The sequence below is a fragment of the Nerophis lumbriciformis genome, linkage group LG22, assembly GCF_033978685.3.
Source record: "Nerophis lumbriciformis linkage group LG22, RoL_Nlum_v2.1, whole genome shotgun sequence".
Taxonomy (NCBI): domain Eukaryota; kingdom Metazoa; phylum Chordata; class Actinopteri; order Syngnathiformes; family Syngnathidae; genus Nerophis; species Nerophis lumbriciformis.
This window is the reverse complement of record NC_084569.2, coordinates 27,555,905-27,573,093: the sequence shown is the minus strand read 5'-3', so window position 1 is coordinate 27,573,093 and position 17,189 is coordinate 27,555,905. Positions and strand designations below refer to the sequence as shown.

At 38.2% G+C, this 17,189-nt stretch overlaps 1 protein-coding gene across 1 annotated transcript; it reads left to right on the top strand.

Moving 5' to 3' along the window:
- The first annotated feature begins 2,580 nt into the window (after positions 1-2,580).
- On the top strand, positions 2,581-17,096 carry ankrd54 (ankyrin repeat domain 54). Its single transcript, XM_061973600.2, has 8 exons — positions 2,581-3,209; positions 6,834-6,881; positions 6,963-7,061; positions 9,005-9,076; positions 9,278-9,325; positions 11,605-11,729; positions 11,931-12,038; positions 13,991-17,096. The coding sequence occupies exons 1-8, from the start codon at positions 2,846-2,848 to the stop codon at positions 14,063-14,065; spliced, it is 939 nt and encodes a 312-aa protein (XP_061829584.1). The 5' UTR covers positions 2,581-2,845; the 3' UTR covers positions 14,066-17,096.
- The last annotated feature ends 93 nt before the right edge of the window (positions 17,097-17,189 follow it).

Below are 17,189 nucleotides of genomic sequence, written 5' to 3'. Positions count from 1 at the left end.
CCTATCATTCATATGACAAAAACACATGTTATTCTTTTTTTATGCATTCTAATTCGTAAAATACGGCATATACAAGGTGGCTAACAATTTAGCTAATGGCAATACTCTACTGTAGCCATAATACCCTCGAAAAACATCTAAAACTGCCGACAGTACTCCATTTACATGTCGTGATTAGTGATATTGTTATAATAGACAAACCCTTTTTAGCCGTGCCGTGATCACAGAGTACTTAGGTTACAGACTATATTAATATCCACATATCAAATATGTATTCAAACTAAATAAAATCTAAACATAACAAAAACCTCTCCACTTTTAGTATTGAACCTCAAAACTTTTTTTTAATTTATTTTAATCTGATGATTATCAATTTATTTATAAAGTTCAACATTTACAAATATCCGAAAACATTAAATAATAACAAGGATAATGAATAAGTAATAAGTACAAAAACAGTACAATACAGGGCCAGGAGATTGTTAATTCAATAAAGGAATTATAGTAGAATGTAAAACACACACACACACACACACACACACACACACACACACACACACACACACACACATATATATATATATATATATATATATATATATATATATATATATATATATATCAGTGACGTGCAGTCACTAGAGGCAGGTGAAGCCCCGCCTCACCTGCCTCATCATGGAAAGAAAAAAAATGTAAAAATAATTTTTTTTTATTAAATTGTTATATGTATCCAGTGATTATACTATAAAGTTATTTTCCATTTAACTTCACCCGTTTTAGATTATTTTTATTTAAAATCGCTGAATTTTCACATCTGCCGTTCAAATACTGAGAAGAGACGGTGTGGTGATCAGCAGCCAGTTGAGGCACGTCACTGCGTTGTGCCTCACCATGGATTGCGGACTCAGCTAACTGCTGGCCTGCTGTGCAGTGAGACCGTATTGCTATATGAATTATATTATACATTTCCATAGTTTAGTTAGCTGAGGTATATAATGTACAGTGTATTTTGTCAACAACTGTATGTGTGTAAAGTATTTCTTGTGCTGAGCGATCATAAAACGGCTGCAAAAGACGCACTGGCTGAGGCTCGCCTCCTGCACCTCCGCCGTAGAAGGCACGGCAACCCCTGACGGGAGTGTTATATCAACTAAAGCCCACACTTAAACGTTCCACGTGCAAGATTGAATCTATTTAAAAAAGTTATTTCATAAGAAGCCAAAAAGTGCAAAAACAATAATGTTCGTGTTGGAGGAGTTGTGAATGACTGCAGGGCCACAACATTAGGTACACCTGCAGACTGCATGTGTACCTAATTCACAACTCCTCCAACACGAACATTATTGTTTTTGCACTTTTTGGCTTCTTATTAAATAACTTTTGTAACCTATTTTTATGGGCTTTCCTCTTTGTGATGTTAAGTTCCTGTTATGCGCTGTTATACAGTATATGCCTTGAGCTCTTATTTTGAAGGCGCTAAGAGCGGAAGTGATGACACGGAGTGGAGCGGAAGTTTTTGAAAGAAGGTAAATAAAGTGGTCCTCGTGTAAACTGGAGCCTCCGTGTTTGTTATTTTGTAGTTTCATTCAGTATAGGCGACATTTATAAAACCTCGGTAACACTTTTTTAAATAGATTCAATCTTGCACGTGGAAAGTTTAAGTGAGGGCTTTAGTTGATATAACACTCTCGTCAGGGGGTGCATTAATCCAGCACAACAGCGGCTCATGGACTTATTTTATAAGTAAAGGTAAGACCATAATAACGTTTTTTTTAATTAAATGCGCTTTTTTGTGTGCTACAGTTTGTATGTGTAAAGTTAAAGTTAAGTTAAAGTACTAATTATTGTCACACACACACTAAGTGTAATGAAATCTGTCCTCTGCATTTGACCCATCCCCTTGATCACCCCCTGGGAGGTGAGGGGAGCAGTGGGCAGCAGCGGCGCCGCGCCCGGGAATAATTTTTGGTGATTTAATAACCCCCAATTCCAACCCTTGATGCTGAGTGCCAAGCAGGGAAGAATGCTGGTATGAGTTTTTAAACATAACCCGTTAACTGCTGCCAATCAAATGGTGAATAAGATAATCTTTAGGGTTCATATATATATATATATATATATATATATATATATATATATATATATATAGGTATATATATATATATAGGTATATATATATATATATATATATATATATATATATATATATATATATATATATATATATATAAAGTAGAGTTCTAATTCTTTTTTAAAGGCACAAAAAAACACGTCGGGTATTGAGTAACTTACATTTACGAATATAAAACTTAGCCAATAGTATAATGAGGTTGCAAAGGTCAAATTCCTTTTCAAATTAAAAAACTCTACACTTTTAGTATTAAACCTCAACACTTACACGTCATTCAATTTGCAGCGTTACAATGTGCGCGTGCGCAGCTTTGTGTCGTGTGATTGGATGCCAGCCTGCTTGTTCCTATTGGACAGGAACGGGTTGAACAAGGCGAAACGTGATTGGTTAATTTTTTTAACAGGAGTTGTGACTGTCCAATGGGTTTGCCTTTTACTCCTTGCGTACCCTGTAAAGGAAAGGTGAAATTGTAGACATTTTGGTTCCCTGACGGTAAAATACGTCCTTTACTTTTAAAATATTGCAAGTTTCCCGTGAAAAGGAGCTATATTCGTTTGGCATTTTATATATGTCGACGCGCCGTGATGTGGCATTAGTCGTCGGGAGTAGATAGCACAAACACTCGGGGTAATAATGGCGACTTTATTTCCTTGTTGTTGTGGCAGTGATGTGCAGGTTAAACTGGGCTCCTGCATGTCATGAACATCAGTGAGTATGGACGTGTGGGGCGCAGTCGTCGCAGCAGATAATGAGCGGTCAAGCTCCGAGGGCGAGTACGTGGTCGACTCCGGTGCTGGACATGAAGCCAAGAGGACGGCGGACGGAACGTTTCGCAGGCCCGCGGAGAGGATGGACGATGGGGGCTCGGGTGTGGGACCTGGGGAGGGCGAAGTGGTGTTGGGACGGCTTGCAAGTCAGAAGGACGACAAGGAACTTCGCTATTTGCACCTGTTGTGGGAGCCCGGGCGAGCCGAGGCCGGACCCGGTGGTGTGACCAGCAAGCTGGGGAAGATGACCGGGAGCAGGGCCAGGCGGTGCCACCGAGCCACACGGAATCCGATTGGTAAAGATATCTACGGTGAGATGTTGCCGACTCATCTTCTGTCTTTTATTACTCGCTCAGGTTGTGAAAATGACAAGTAATATGTAAATATATAAGTAATACCTTTTTAAAAAGTCTGCAATATTGCCCCACAGATGCCATTTATTAGGGGCGCACAAAAAATCGATTCACATCTGAATCGTGATTCTTATTTATCCCTATTCTTAATCAATTCATTATTTTTTTTAAATTTATTAAAAATAATTAATCTTATTTTTTTTTTTAAATAAGATTGATTAAAACAAAGAAAAGAAAAAAGTTTTAGGCCAGTGGTCTTCAAACTACGGCCCCAGCGTCTGAAATACGGCCCGTGGGAAGTCCCAAGTTAAAAAAAAAAAGTTTATTTATTTTTTTTGTTTATTATTATTTTTTTAAATCTGTCCTTTCTAATCCATTTTCTACCGCTTGTTACTATCGATGTCTCCTCGTCGCTCAGGCAAATCATATTGCATTTTCCCATCGATAGCGTGACATCATCGTGCTCGTGCAGCATGTGCGCTCTTTTAGTCAGTTAGTGCCTGAGGAATATATATATATATTAAGGGACGGCGTGGCGCAGTGGGAGAGTGGCCGTGCGCGACCCGAGGGTCCCTGGTTCAATCCCCACATAGTACCAACCTCGTCATGTCCGTTGTGTCCTGAGCAAGACACTTCACCCTTGCTCCTGATGGGTGCTGGCAATGCCTTGCATGGCAGCTCCCTCCATCAGTGTGTGAATGTGTGTGTGAATGGGTAAATGTGGAAGTAGTGTCAAAGCGCTTTGAGTACCTTGAAGGTAGAAAAGCGCTATACAAGTACAACCCATTATTATCATTATATATATATATCTCCCCAGCCACTTGGTCCAGCTCCTCCCGGGGGATCCCGAGGCGTTCCCAGGCCAGCCGGGAGAGATAGTCTTCCCAACGTGTCCTGGGTCTTCCCCGTGGCCTCCTACCTGTCGGACGTGCTCGAAACACCTCCCTAGGGAGGCGTTCGGGTGGCATCCTGACCAGATGCCCGAACCACCTCATCTGGCTAGTCTCGATGTGGAGTTGTTTGTGAACAGCTACACAAATATTAACATTTAGGCACCAACTAGCATTATGTCAGTTAAACATACTTGTATCTATAATAAATAGTATAAATAATATTGATATTTTAAATTCAAAACACAAGGCTAGTGGCAACACAACGTGCACACAAAAAAACAGAAGAAAACACACATTAATACTGACAATAACACAACGTGACATGGCACTGAGTATTGAGAAAAAACACCACCTGTGAGGCATCCATTCTGGACAACAACAAATTAACACCATCTAAAAAAATAGTATAAAATATATTTTAAAATGTACAGTCATGGCCAAAAATATTGGCACCCCTGCATTTCTGTCAGATAATGCACCACTTCTCCCAGAAAATTGTTGAAACTACAGATGTTTTGGTATTCACATTTTATTTCTTTTGTTTGCATTGGAACAACACAACCCCCCCCCCCCCCCCCCCCCCCCCAAAAAAAAGAACAAATTGACTGGACAAAATATTGGCACCTTTTCAAAATTGTAAGAAATAGTTGTATTCTAAGCATGTTATGCAATTTGTAATTAAACTCAACTGTAGCAAGTAACAGGTGCTGGCAATATAGAGATCACACTTGCAGCCATTTAAAATGGAGAAAAGTTGACTCAACCTTTGTGTTGTGTGTACCACACTGAGCATGGAGAAAAGAATGAAGAGCAAAGAACTCTCAGAAGATTTGAGAGCCAAGATTGTGGAAAAGCATGGACAATCTCAAGGCCACACGTCAATCTCCAGAGATCTAAATGTTCCTCTGTCTACTGTGCGCAATGTCATCAAGAAGTTTAAAGCCCATGGCACTGTAACTAACCTCCCTAGATGTGGACGGAAGAGAAAAATCGATGAAAGACTGCAACAAAGGATTGTTAGAATTGTGGATAAAGAACCTTGATCCACTTCCAAAGAAATTCAAGCTGACCTGCAGACACAGGGTACATCATTGTCAGCTCGCACTATCCATCTCAATGAAAAGGGACACTATTGTAGGAGATTCAGGAGGACCCCGCTGCTGACACAGAGACATAAAAAAGCAAGACTGGAGTTAGCAAAAACTTACCTTTAGGAAGCAAACATCCTTCTGGGATCCTGTGGAAAGATTAGACTAAAGTGGAGCTTTTTGGTAAAGCACATCATCACACTGTTTACAGAAAACAAAAAGAGGCCTTCAAAGAAAAGAACACCATCTCTACAGTCAAACATGGTGGAGGTTCACTGATGTTCTGGGGTTGCTTTGCTGCTTCTGGTACCGGATGCCTTGACTGTGTGCATGGCATCATGAAATCTGAGGACTACCAAATAATTTTGGGGCATAATGTAGGGCCCAGTTCCAGAAAGCTGGGTCTATGTCAGAGGTCATGGGTCTTCCAGCAGGACAACGACCCAAAGCATACTTCTAAAAGCACACAAAAATGGCTTATGACAAAGCGCTGGAGAGTTCTGAAGTGGCCATCAATGAGTCCAGATCTAAATCCCACTGCTGTTGAGAAGGCACCCTTCAAATCTGAGAGACCTGAAGCAGTTTGCAAAAGAAGAGTGGTCCAAAATTCCAGTAGCAAGGTGTAAGAAACTCATTGATGGTTACAGGAAGCCATTGATTTCATTTACTTTTTCCAAAGGGTGTGCTACCAAATATTAAGTTGAGGGTGCCAATCATTTTGTCCAGTCCATTTTTGGAGTTCTGTGTAAAATAGTATCAGATTTTGATTTTTTGTGTATTTTTTTGTGTTGTTCCAATGCAAACAAAAGAAATAAACATGTGAATACCAAAGCAATGCCATAGCAAAGCATCAGGACTCCTCTTCCTCCTATCCAGGAAATCGCAAAAAGCCGCTGCCTGACCAAGGCTCAGAACATCTGTAGAGACTCCTCCCACCCCCACCAAGGACTGTTTTCACTGCTGGACTCTAGAAAGAGGTTCTGCAGCCTCTGTAGCAGAACCTCCAGGTTCTGTAACAGCTTCTTCCCTCAGGCCATAAAACTCTTGACCGCATCATAATAATCCCCTCCATTCCCCCCAAAAACGGATTAACTCGCTGGAATATAAAGACAATATTACATACCGGTACATCCATAAACGTGGATGCATATGCAAAAGTGAAATATATTTATCTGTACAGTAATCTATTTATTTATATCTGCACCTTATTGCTCTTTTATCCTGCACTACAACGAGCTAATGCAACAAAATTGTGTTATCTTTACTGTAAAGTTCAAATTTGAATGACAACAAAAGGAAGTCTTAGTCTATTTGTAATTTCAACAATTTTCTGGGAGAAGTGGTGCATTATCTGACAGAAATGCATGGGTGCCAATATTTTTGGCCATGACTCTATGTAAAAACAAAATCAATAATAAATGAATAAAAAATTACATTGAAATAATAATAATTGTAGTAATAATAGCAATGAATAAAGTAGAAAATAACACGATAGAAATGAAGAACCTAAGACGAGTTTAATTTCTGTACCTCAATCACCCTTCCATAAAGGCAATATTCATGAAATCATATTTTCTAATTTGAATATTCTTTATTTACAGCTGTGAAGAGACTAAGGGAAGCAGCCAACAGCAATGACATCGACACAGGTGCAAACGTGTTGGGTATAAAATGAATCCATGAGAGGGAAAACCAGCTGTGTTTTATATCATGAAGTTGTGTCATTGCAGTTCGGAAGCTCCTGCAGGATGACATCGACCCCTGTGCTGCTGATGACAAGGGAAGGACAGCCTTACATTTCTCTTCCTGTAATGGCAACGAGAGCATCGGTAGGTTGAGATCAGCAACTAATAAAATAATTGATGTTAATATTATTACAGGTGTTTGTAATAACAAAGTTATGTAACAATTTATTTTACTAGTAACGAGTCATCTAATTATAACATATGTATGTAACATTACACGGTACTTTTGATGTGGTGTTACGTCAACAAGACAGCAAGTTCAATGTAGGAAATATCTTCGTAATAATGAAAGCAAACAACAAATGCCACACTAAAATAGAATAGAATAGAATAGAAAGTACTTTATTGATCCCTGGGGGAAATTGATATCAAAAAGAAGGAGGCAACATCACACAGCAAACATGTAACACACATACACACTACTACTATTAGGGAGTAATGAACAAAAATCAACCATTGAAGTGACAAGTTTGTCATCCAACATTACTCCGTTTGAGGACAAGGAGAAATGACCGCCATCAAAGGCCGGGTTCCCCCGAGATTGCCAAAATACCTGTGGCGGTAGGGACGTGGTCACAATGACGTCATCGTTTCAGTTGCATAATTTGTTATAAAGATTTTAGTTTTTTAATTTCCCAAAAATTATACATACTAGGGTTGTACAGTATACCGGTATTGGTATAGTACCGCGATACTAATGAATCATATTCGGTACGATACCGCCTCTAAAAAGTACCGGTCCCCCTCACCCCTTCCCCTCCGTCGTTGTCACGTCATGACATTGCTGGTTTACAAGCAGACGAGCATGTTCGGCAGCGCACAATCACGGCATACTTATAAGCAGACACAGTATGTAGACAGGAAAGGGAGAACGGTCGCATTTTGGCTTAAAAACTAAAGATAAAGGTGAAGTTATAACACTGAAACGCCCTCAGGAAGAGGTGCTTTAAGACATGGCTAGCTAGCTAGCGGCTAAAGACTAGCCGCAGTCGACAGTGTTTTAGCTACTCCTAAATCACTAATCCTCGCCTCCATGGCGACAAATAAAGTACGTTTCTTACAAGTATCATTATCACTGCAGGACGAGGAATAGCTAAACATGCTTCACTACACACCGTAGCTAACCGGTGTGAAAATGTAAACAAACGCCATTGGTGGATCTACACCTAACATCCACTGTAATGATACGAAGTTCAAGAGTGTATCTAGTCGATACTACTATGATTACATCGATATTTTTTCACAATCTTTTTTTTATTCATTTTTTATTTATATTATGTTTATAAACTCAGGAAATACGTCCCCAGACACATGAGGACTTTGAATATGACCAATGTATGATCCTGTAACGACCTGGTATTGGATCGATACCTATATTTGTGGTACCGGTGCCAAAATATTGGTATCGGGACAACACTAATACAAACATTTAAAAACAAATCTGTTTTATGATTAATTAGTATTAACATACATATTTTATATGATTTATTTTGCTATATTTTCAAGTGTTGCTTTTTATTGCACCATGTACTTGGTTGAGAATTGTTTAAGTGTCTGTGGACTTTTAGTGACCGTTTCTTTATTAAAAACAACCAGCAACAAATCTAGCATATTTTTGTTGTGTTACTATTTCAATTTCACACCCAAATAATCCTGGCATTTGGGAAATATGCCTTCAGAAATGAAACATACATTGATGTGGAGACTTGCTCAATCAGGACAGTCAGCAGATCTAATGTTCTGGTTACAGAAAACATCTGAAGCCATTGTAGACCGCAGTACAGTCTCCCAAGGCATTTCATTAGGCAATAATTAAATAATAGTGGATACAACATAAATGTGCCAATGTGAAAAGGGATATGGATTTACTGATTTAATTTGATTAGGGGTAAAAAAGACATGATGAACTTGAGTTTAGAATGATCCTTTTTAGCTAATTATCTACAATATTTCCTGTATGCGAACAAAGTAAATTAAAAATTGTAATGAAAATAATGGAATGTGATGTCCCCTCCTTTTGTGTGCAGTGCAGTTACTGCTGAGCCATGGCGCTGACCCCAACCAGCGTGACAGTCTGGGTAACACCCCACTCCACTTGGGTAAGACAAAAAGCTAGAGAGGCTCCTCAAACTTTCAACTCACGAATGTTACTGGTGTCTTCGGAGACAAACGTCTATGTGTCACAGTGTCTTTATCAAATACCATAAATGTATATTTGTAAAATTCATAGAAGGTTATTTAGCTTCAAACATGTGGTTTTTCTGTTGCAAAATGTTTTAATTTTACCTGTGTGTTTGCAGCGGCCTGTACAAACCACGTGCCTGTCATCACCACATTGCTGAGAGGAGGTAAGACCACAGTTATTGTTGATGTTTACAATAACAAACTACTAAGTGAGTGGTGACTTTATATAACTTGTGAAGTGTCATTATGAGATGAGTTATGTAAATACACATACATGCAGGATCTAATATATCAATGAATACTATCGGACGATTTTCATGGAAAACCGTATCAATACCGTTGTCGAGTAATGCCTTTTATTGCTAATCACAAACGCCGATCCCCTCTGGCTGACATGCTTTTTTTTTGTAGTCCCCCGGCTGATAAGCGGCTCGCAAACACCGTGTGGATCTGCTCCCCTTAGCTAATAATAATCACCTCCATTGCACCACATAAATTGTATTTCTTAGTATCTTTAGTAACATCAGGGTTTCCCCTTAATGTGTTTGATTTTGGGGGTGCACCACGGCAATATATTCGCCGCCACATCTTAAAAATTTGGGGTATTTACGTGAAAACAAAAGTAATATAATTTATTGTAGCGTCCAGAAGAAGGATAGATTTCTTTACGTGCAAATATCACAGAATAACATTACAAAACATCTCTTACAAAGCATGATTGTAATGTAAGACATTTTTATTTTGGTAATGTCAGGGTTTTACCTAAATTGCCTAAATACCTGTGGTGGTGGGGGAGTGGTTAGGGGTGTGGTCAATATGGCATCATTGCATGAGTTGCTATGATGCATATATTCTTTAAAAAGGGATGTGAATATACATTTAAAACAAAACTGTATTGTATTAACATATATATTTTTCTTACATAATATTGTTTTGTTCTATTTTTAAATTGTTGCTGCTTATTCTACAATGTACTTTATTGATTTATTTTTTTCAAGAGATTTTTTCCATCCTTTTAGTCACCTTTTCTGAAATAAAAAGGACTAACAACAAATCTAGCATATATTTTTGGTGTTATTGGCGGCTGGACTCGTGTTTCGAGACTCTGTTTAGAGTCTGTCGTGCCATGTCCGTGATGGAAAGCGAGCCGCAGAGAGCCTGACGTCACACTTGCTTCGCGTTGCTGGGAGCCTTTCTCTCATTAAAAGCCACCAGTGTCGTCTTAAATTGTGACGATGGCTGTCTGCGGGTATATCTCCAATATATTAAAGTACGTCCACAGCGCGGACACGCTGCCTCTGCTCCAGACAACCCCGTCCGTGCATATGGCTGGTGTTTATGTGTATGTTAGTGTGTTATGGTGGGCATTTTTCCCATGGTCTTTGGACACACCGTGTCAGTGGAGAATGAACAAGTGTTGTGTGTCTAGGAGTGAAACACGGAGAAAATACTTGTTGGAATTGGGCCTGATGTTAGCATAAATATGGCATTAAAAGGTAAAAAGAGTGTCAGACTTTGTTTTCTCCTGGACACTACAATATATTATTACTTTTATTTTGTTAGGTTTGGTGGCTAGTATGAAGCCCGTACATTAAGGAGAAACCCTAAATGTAGTTAAACCGGATGTATAAAGTAGCGCTTTTATTTTGAAGACGGAAACGTATCTGATAGGTTTGAGAAATTGTCTTGACATGTTTTGATGACCGTCTTTCTGTTGAGCTTTTATGTCATCTTACTTACTAAATCAGTCACAGTATCAATCTAAATGTTAACTGTAATCTGAACACGGAAGTGAAGCACCACCCAACTCTAGAACGACGCGCGCAGCAGGTGTTTCTGTAGGGATATTGTCTCTTCTCACGGCAAAAAATAGTCCTTTCTTGTCGGGAGAACAACTTGTTATGGCTTCGAACCTTATATTTCCATAATGTGCCCTATTCTTCATCCATTTCTGCTCGCTTGTGGCTCATCAGTAGCATGTGAACTGTAGCCAAGTTCCCCCGCTGCGGCACGGCAGGTGGGTCAAAAAGGAAGTGTTCGTGTTAATCGCCGGTTAAAAAAATGTTGTGCCGTTATTTAAATTTATAGTTAACACGCTATCATTGACAGCCCTACTAATAAAAACTGTTATATGTATATATATATATATATATATATATATATATATATATATATATATATATACATATAACAGTTTTTACAAGAAAATATATGCATCATTGCAAATCAAAAGGATCATGACATCATATGTCATATTGACCACGCCCCCACTGCCAATCGTATGTCATATTGACCACGCCCCCACTGCCACATATACAATAGATTCTAGGGGAAACCCTGATCTGTACATAGTCAATTATTTCCAAAGGTTGTTCTTTAGCTATTACTGAATATTCATGAGGAGTATTTGAGAATCCTATCTTCTTTTTTTATACGTGCACAGGGTCCCGCGTGGATGCCCTCGATCGAGCGGGTCGGACCCCTCTACACCTCGCACGCTCCAAACTGAACATTCTGCAGGAGGGAGATTCCCGGAGCTTAGAAACCTTGAGAGGAGAAGTGACACAGGTAGATCTCGAGTCACCTCACACTCACTCTGGGTTCTGTCCAACTTGAAATAAATATTTAATTGAATATTTGGTCCAGTATTTTGAAAGAAACAAACCAAAAAAACCCTGTCATAACAATTAGAATTACTTTTGAGGACTCCTAGCTTATAGAACGGTTGATGATGATGATGACTTCTCTGTGTGTTTTCCCCCCACTCAGATTATACAAATGCTGAGGGAATATCTAAATTTAATGGGCCAAAGTGAAGCTAAAGAGAGACTGGAGCATATTTCGACCCAGCTGCAACACACACGAACCAAAGAGCAAGTAAGATGTGTACTTTGTTATACAGTATGTATAGAAAACGGTACCTCGGTTTTTGTACACACCACTTTTTGTGTCATTTGGTATCTCGACCAAAATTTCACCGGAACTTTGCCCCCGGTTTTTGGATACTGTCTCAGCCATTTTACAGCCCAACAAACTCGTGTCTACCTGCGGCGTGTGATTACACGGAATCGAGTAGTGCTTTTTTAAAATAAAGTATGACTGCAAAATAATCCATCGTGGTGCCAAAGATGTCATGATCTGCGAAAGCTGATAAGGAAAAAGTGTCTTGAGTAAAACAACAAAAATAAAGACTTGGACTGCAACAAGAGATGTAAGAGAATACATCTAATATACAAATCTGAATGATAAAGTAATGAATAAGTAAACAACCCTCCTGATTACTGATAACAGCTGCTGTTCAGACCAGAGTAAAGGAAATGCATTGTCCACAAAACAGGAAACAAATATAACAAAATAGGAGCACAGAACCAGAACTAATGGAATATGACACAGAAAGCAAACTCTATCATCTGAAGCATGGCAAAAGAAAGTTGTGAGCACTTTGATAAAGAAGTTGAGGAAAAACCATTGAACTGGTAGGAATGTATGAAAGAGGCTTCCACGTGTCCTTTCGCCAACACGAGTCTTCAACCAGTCAAAAGGTCAAAGTGAGATCAGACACGTGCATTCTGCATTGTTTTTATGCATTTAAAGCTGCAAGTACTTTCTGTAAAATGTGTTTTGTGTATTTGTTCCTGGGGTCTAAAATGGGTTAGTTAGATTGAAATGTTTTCTTATTGTAAAAAATATGTAGGTTTTCAGGGTTCCCCACAGACAGGCATCTAACTTATTTGTGGCAGTGGGGTCTTTGTATCATTTGTATAACTGCCTGTAAGGTGTGTATTTTTCAAAAAGGCTATAAAAAAAAAATTGTTAGATATATTTAAGGACACATTTGTGTCATTTGGTATTCTTATTAACAAATCTGTTTTCTTGTAGCATTACTTTTGCTGGTTGTTTGATGCCTACAAAGTAACACAGGCTGCAGTTTGTACACCCCTGGTTTATTGACACATTAATCTGCCCTGGAATTTAGTTTGGCAGATATGTAAACAGTCCTTTAAATTCGATATGAAAAAACGTCCAACTTGAGGTTGTTTATTTATAGTATACAGAATGAAGTTACTGTAAAAGTGAGCACTCAAAGGAAAGTACATTATGATATACATGAAGTGCACAGTACAGTTTGGTATCAACAATACATTTTGGTATGAACTGAACAAAAAGCCATCCACTCATACAGGATAAAGGCTCGCTCTTATGCTGCTAGCTTAATGCTATCATGCAATGGACGGCCCCATTGACAGAAATGGGCATTTTGATTGTTTTAAACTTGTACAAATGAACAAAATTGACATAAAACCACAAATACATTTCTACTTACAAGCACATAGTCATCAAACTCTGGAATCTAATATTGATCGCTTATGTTGGACTGCTAGGCCAGCTGTGTGTGTATGCTGACTAATAACGGAGGCCGGTTGCTCAACCCTCTAACTCTATTTTTAAAACAAATAACGTCAATAATAAAATTGAATCTGTCCCAATAGATTATACTGTTTTTCCACTGCCGTTTGTAATAGCATTCATTTTTAACATGTTTAACATTTATTGTTTATATTTTATATCAACTGCACCTAACAGAGTAACAACCTGTATTTTCATCATGCTCTCATGTTTGAGGACAACAAAGTATTATATTGTGCTTTATCTTCCTGTATAGCACAATCGCAAAACTACATGTATGTATGGGAAAAATGTCGGAAGGTATTACTAACAAAAACCGAGGTACCACTGTATTTAGAAGAGTCCAAACGAGAGAACACGTTGATAATTCGTCACAAATTTATATCCTATGTTTTTTGTTTTTTTTACCTTTAAAATTTTAGGTGGATGAGGTGACCGATTTACTGGCCAGCTTCACTTCACTCAGCCTACAGAAACAGAATTTGGGAGACAGGTAGAGGACAAAGAAGTGGTTTCTTTGTTGCTTTTTCAAGCAAACCTCTATCTTGAATACTGATACCACTTCTCACAATCTGGACTACAATTCAGAATACAGTACCATTTCTTTCATGTAATTAACACACAATTGAGTAAAGAATAAAATTGAGAATTTTAAGTATGTTCTTTTACATTGTAAAATCAGGAAGAAAACACAAGTGTTGTTGCTGATCTCAAATGTATTCCTGTCTGAAAGTTGTCCAACAGGTGCTAATTATATTTTTGTAGTTGGTAGTAGATTTTGTGGAACAGTCTGAACTATTGCAAACTTGGCCTTAATTTACCCAAAACAACAATGTTTCTATTATCTTCTCCATTTGTCTTGTATTAGTGGACCAAAGCTTTCCCTATCCCTTTCTAAAACGCCTCAATTTGTCCGTCACATAAATTCTGTTTTCAGACTAAATTCTTGACAAATTAATTTAGAAGGCGCATCATAAAGCTACCTCCAGTTGTGCCAAAAAAGTAACAGTAATTATTTATTCTTTCGGGGCTTCTGACTGTTCAGTAGCAGAAAGTAAATATATATCATTTTAAATTGGTTTGAATGCATTGTTCCTGGTTTCATGCAGTTAATTTGCCAACAATCCCATTGGACTTTAAATGCAGCAGGCACAACAGACTGGAAGGTGGAGGACAGATTCAGTCCAAAAGACTTGCCTTTGTTTTATCGTCATGAATATTGTACTGTAACTATGTGAGCAGGCAGTTTTAATGTTTCACTTGTTTTTTCTTTATCACAGGAAACTTGCAATGACTCTTTATTTGTATTGCATGTTGATGTTTAAAGGGCGACTACACTTTTTGGGGGGAAATTTGGCCCATCATTCACAATCCCTATGTAGGACAAGGACACATATATTCTTTTTTTTATGCATTCTAATCGTAAATAAACTTTAGCCGAAATCAGCTCACAATGGGGTTAATTTGAGCGCCACTATTCCGCTCACTAAGCCCTTTTAAAAAAACATGCAAAAACTGCCAACAATACTCCATTTACACTTTGTGACCTAATCATTAACAAAGTATTAGCAAAATTGCTATTATAAGCGCTAACGTTAAGGACCTGTTTTAGCGGCGCATTGATCACGGAGCGGTAACTAGCTTATGCTGCTATGTTGACATCATGAGCTGGAGAGCTGCTCTCTCCCCGCTGAGCCGGTGAAAGTAAATTATAAGTAAATTATAAGTCATGACTCTCACCTGGACAGTAGAAAGTTGTGGCCATAAACCGAGTTGCTCAACTTTGACAGCCACCTGAGAACGGGAGATGGCGAGAAAGACACAACCACCTTTTTTTTTTAACTTTTCGCCAGCATTATGTCATCTAAACAGGAATATATAAATATCTGAGAGCAGACATTGTACAGTAAGTGTTTGTTGGCTCTCCTGAAGTCTGCATGAACACAGTAGTAAGTGTTGTTGTTAAGGGAAAAAGCAAACTTTCTGATGCATCTATTATATTTATGCGCTGCCATTTGCTTAAAATGATCAAAATTGGTAAATATTACATGTTAACATGAATGTGGCTGTTCCTACATTACATATAGAGTTGCGATCAAAAGTTTTCAAAGAACATAATGTCATGGCTGTCTTGAGTTTCCAATAATTTCTACAACTCTTATTTTTTTGTGATAGAGTGATTGGAGCACATACTTGTTGGTCACAAAAAACATTCATGAAATTTGGTTCTTTTATGAATTTATTATGGGTCTACTGAAAATGTGACCAAATCTGCTGGGGTCAAAAGTATACATACAGCAATGTTAATATTTGATTACATGTCCCTTGGCAAGTTTCACTGCAATAAGGCGCTTTTGGTAGCCATCCACAAGCTTCTGGCAAACTTCTGGTTGAATTTTTGACCACTTCTCTTGACAAAATTGGTGCAGTTCAGCTAAATTTGTTGGTTTTCTGACATAGACTTGTTTCTTCAGCTTTGTCCACATGTTTAAGTCAGGACTTTGGGAAGGCCATTCTAAAACCTTAATTCTAGCCTGATTTAGCCATTCCTTTACCACATTTGACGTGTGTTTGGGGTCATTGTCCTGTTGGAACACCCAACTGCGCCCAAGACCCAACCTCCGGGGTGATGATTTTAGGTTGTTCTGAAGAATTTGGAGGTAAGAATTTGCTGTATGTATACTTTTGACCCAGCGGATTTGGTCACATTTTCAGTAGACCCATAATAAATTAATAAAAGAACCAAACTTCATGAATGTTTTTTGTGACCAACAAGTATGTGCTCCAATCACTCTATCACAAAAAAAATTAAGAGTTGTAGAAATTATTGGACACTCAAGACAGTCATGACATTATGTTCTTTACAAGTGTATGTAAACTTTTGATCGCGACTGTATACTTGCATATATGTGCTGTATACTTGTATATAAAAAGTTGATAGAGGTGTTTGGATGTTTTTTAGAGTGCCGTATAGCAGTGGTCCCCCAAATTTGTCCCACAGGTTTTTTTTTTGTCATAAAAAAATACAATCATGTGTGCTTACGGACTGTATCCCTGCAGACTGTATTGATCTATATTGATATATAGTGTAGGAACCAGAAATATTAATAACAGAAAGAAACAACCCTTTTGTGCGAATGAGTGTATGGGGGAGGGAGGTCTTTTGGGTTGGTGCACTAATTGTAAGTGTATCTTGTGTTTTTTATGTTGATTTAATAAAAAATAATTTAATTTTAATTTTTTAATTTTTTAAATTCTTGTGCGGCCCGGTACCAACTGATCCACGGACCGGTACCGGGCCGCGGCCCGTTGGTTGGGGACCACTGCTGTATAGGACTCCAATTTTAGCTGACTTTTTCTAACGTTTATTTACTGTTCAAAATGCATAAAAAAAGAAAAAACATGTGTTCTTGTCTTACATAGGGATTGTGAATGATCTGCAAAATTCCAAAAAAAGAGCGCAGTTCCCCCTTTACCAGTGTAATATATGGTCAAAATATCTAACTCAATAAATGCCTATGAATAACTGACTGTTGTATTTTTATTTGTTGGTACAATATAGTAGAGTAGTGTGGTACCATTGAAACAACTGAACTGAGCTGTTAAATCGCGGCTTATTCT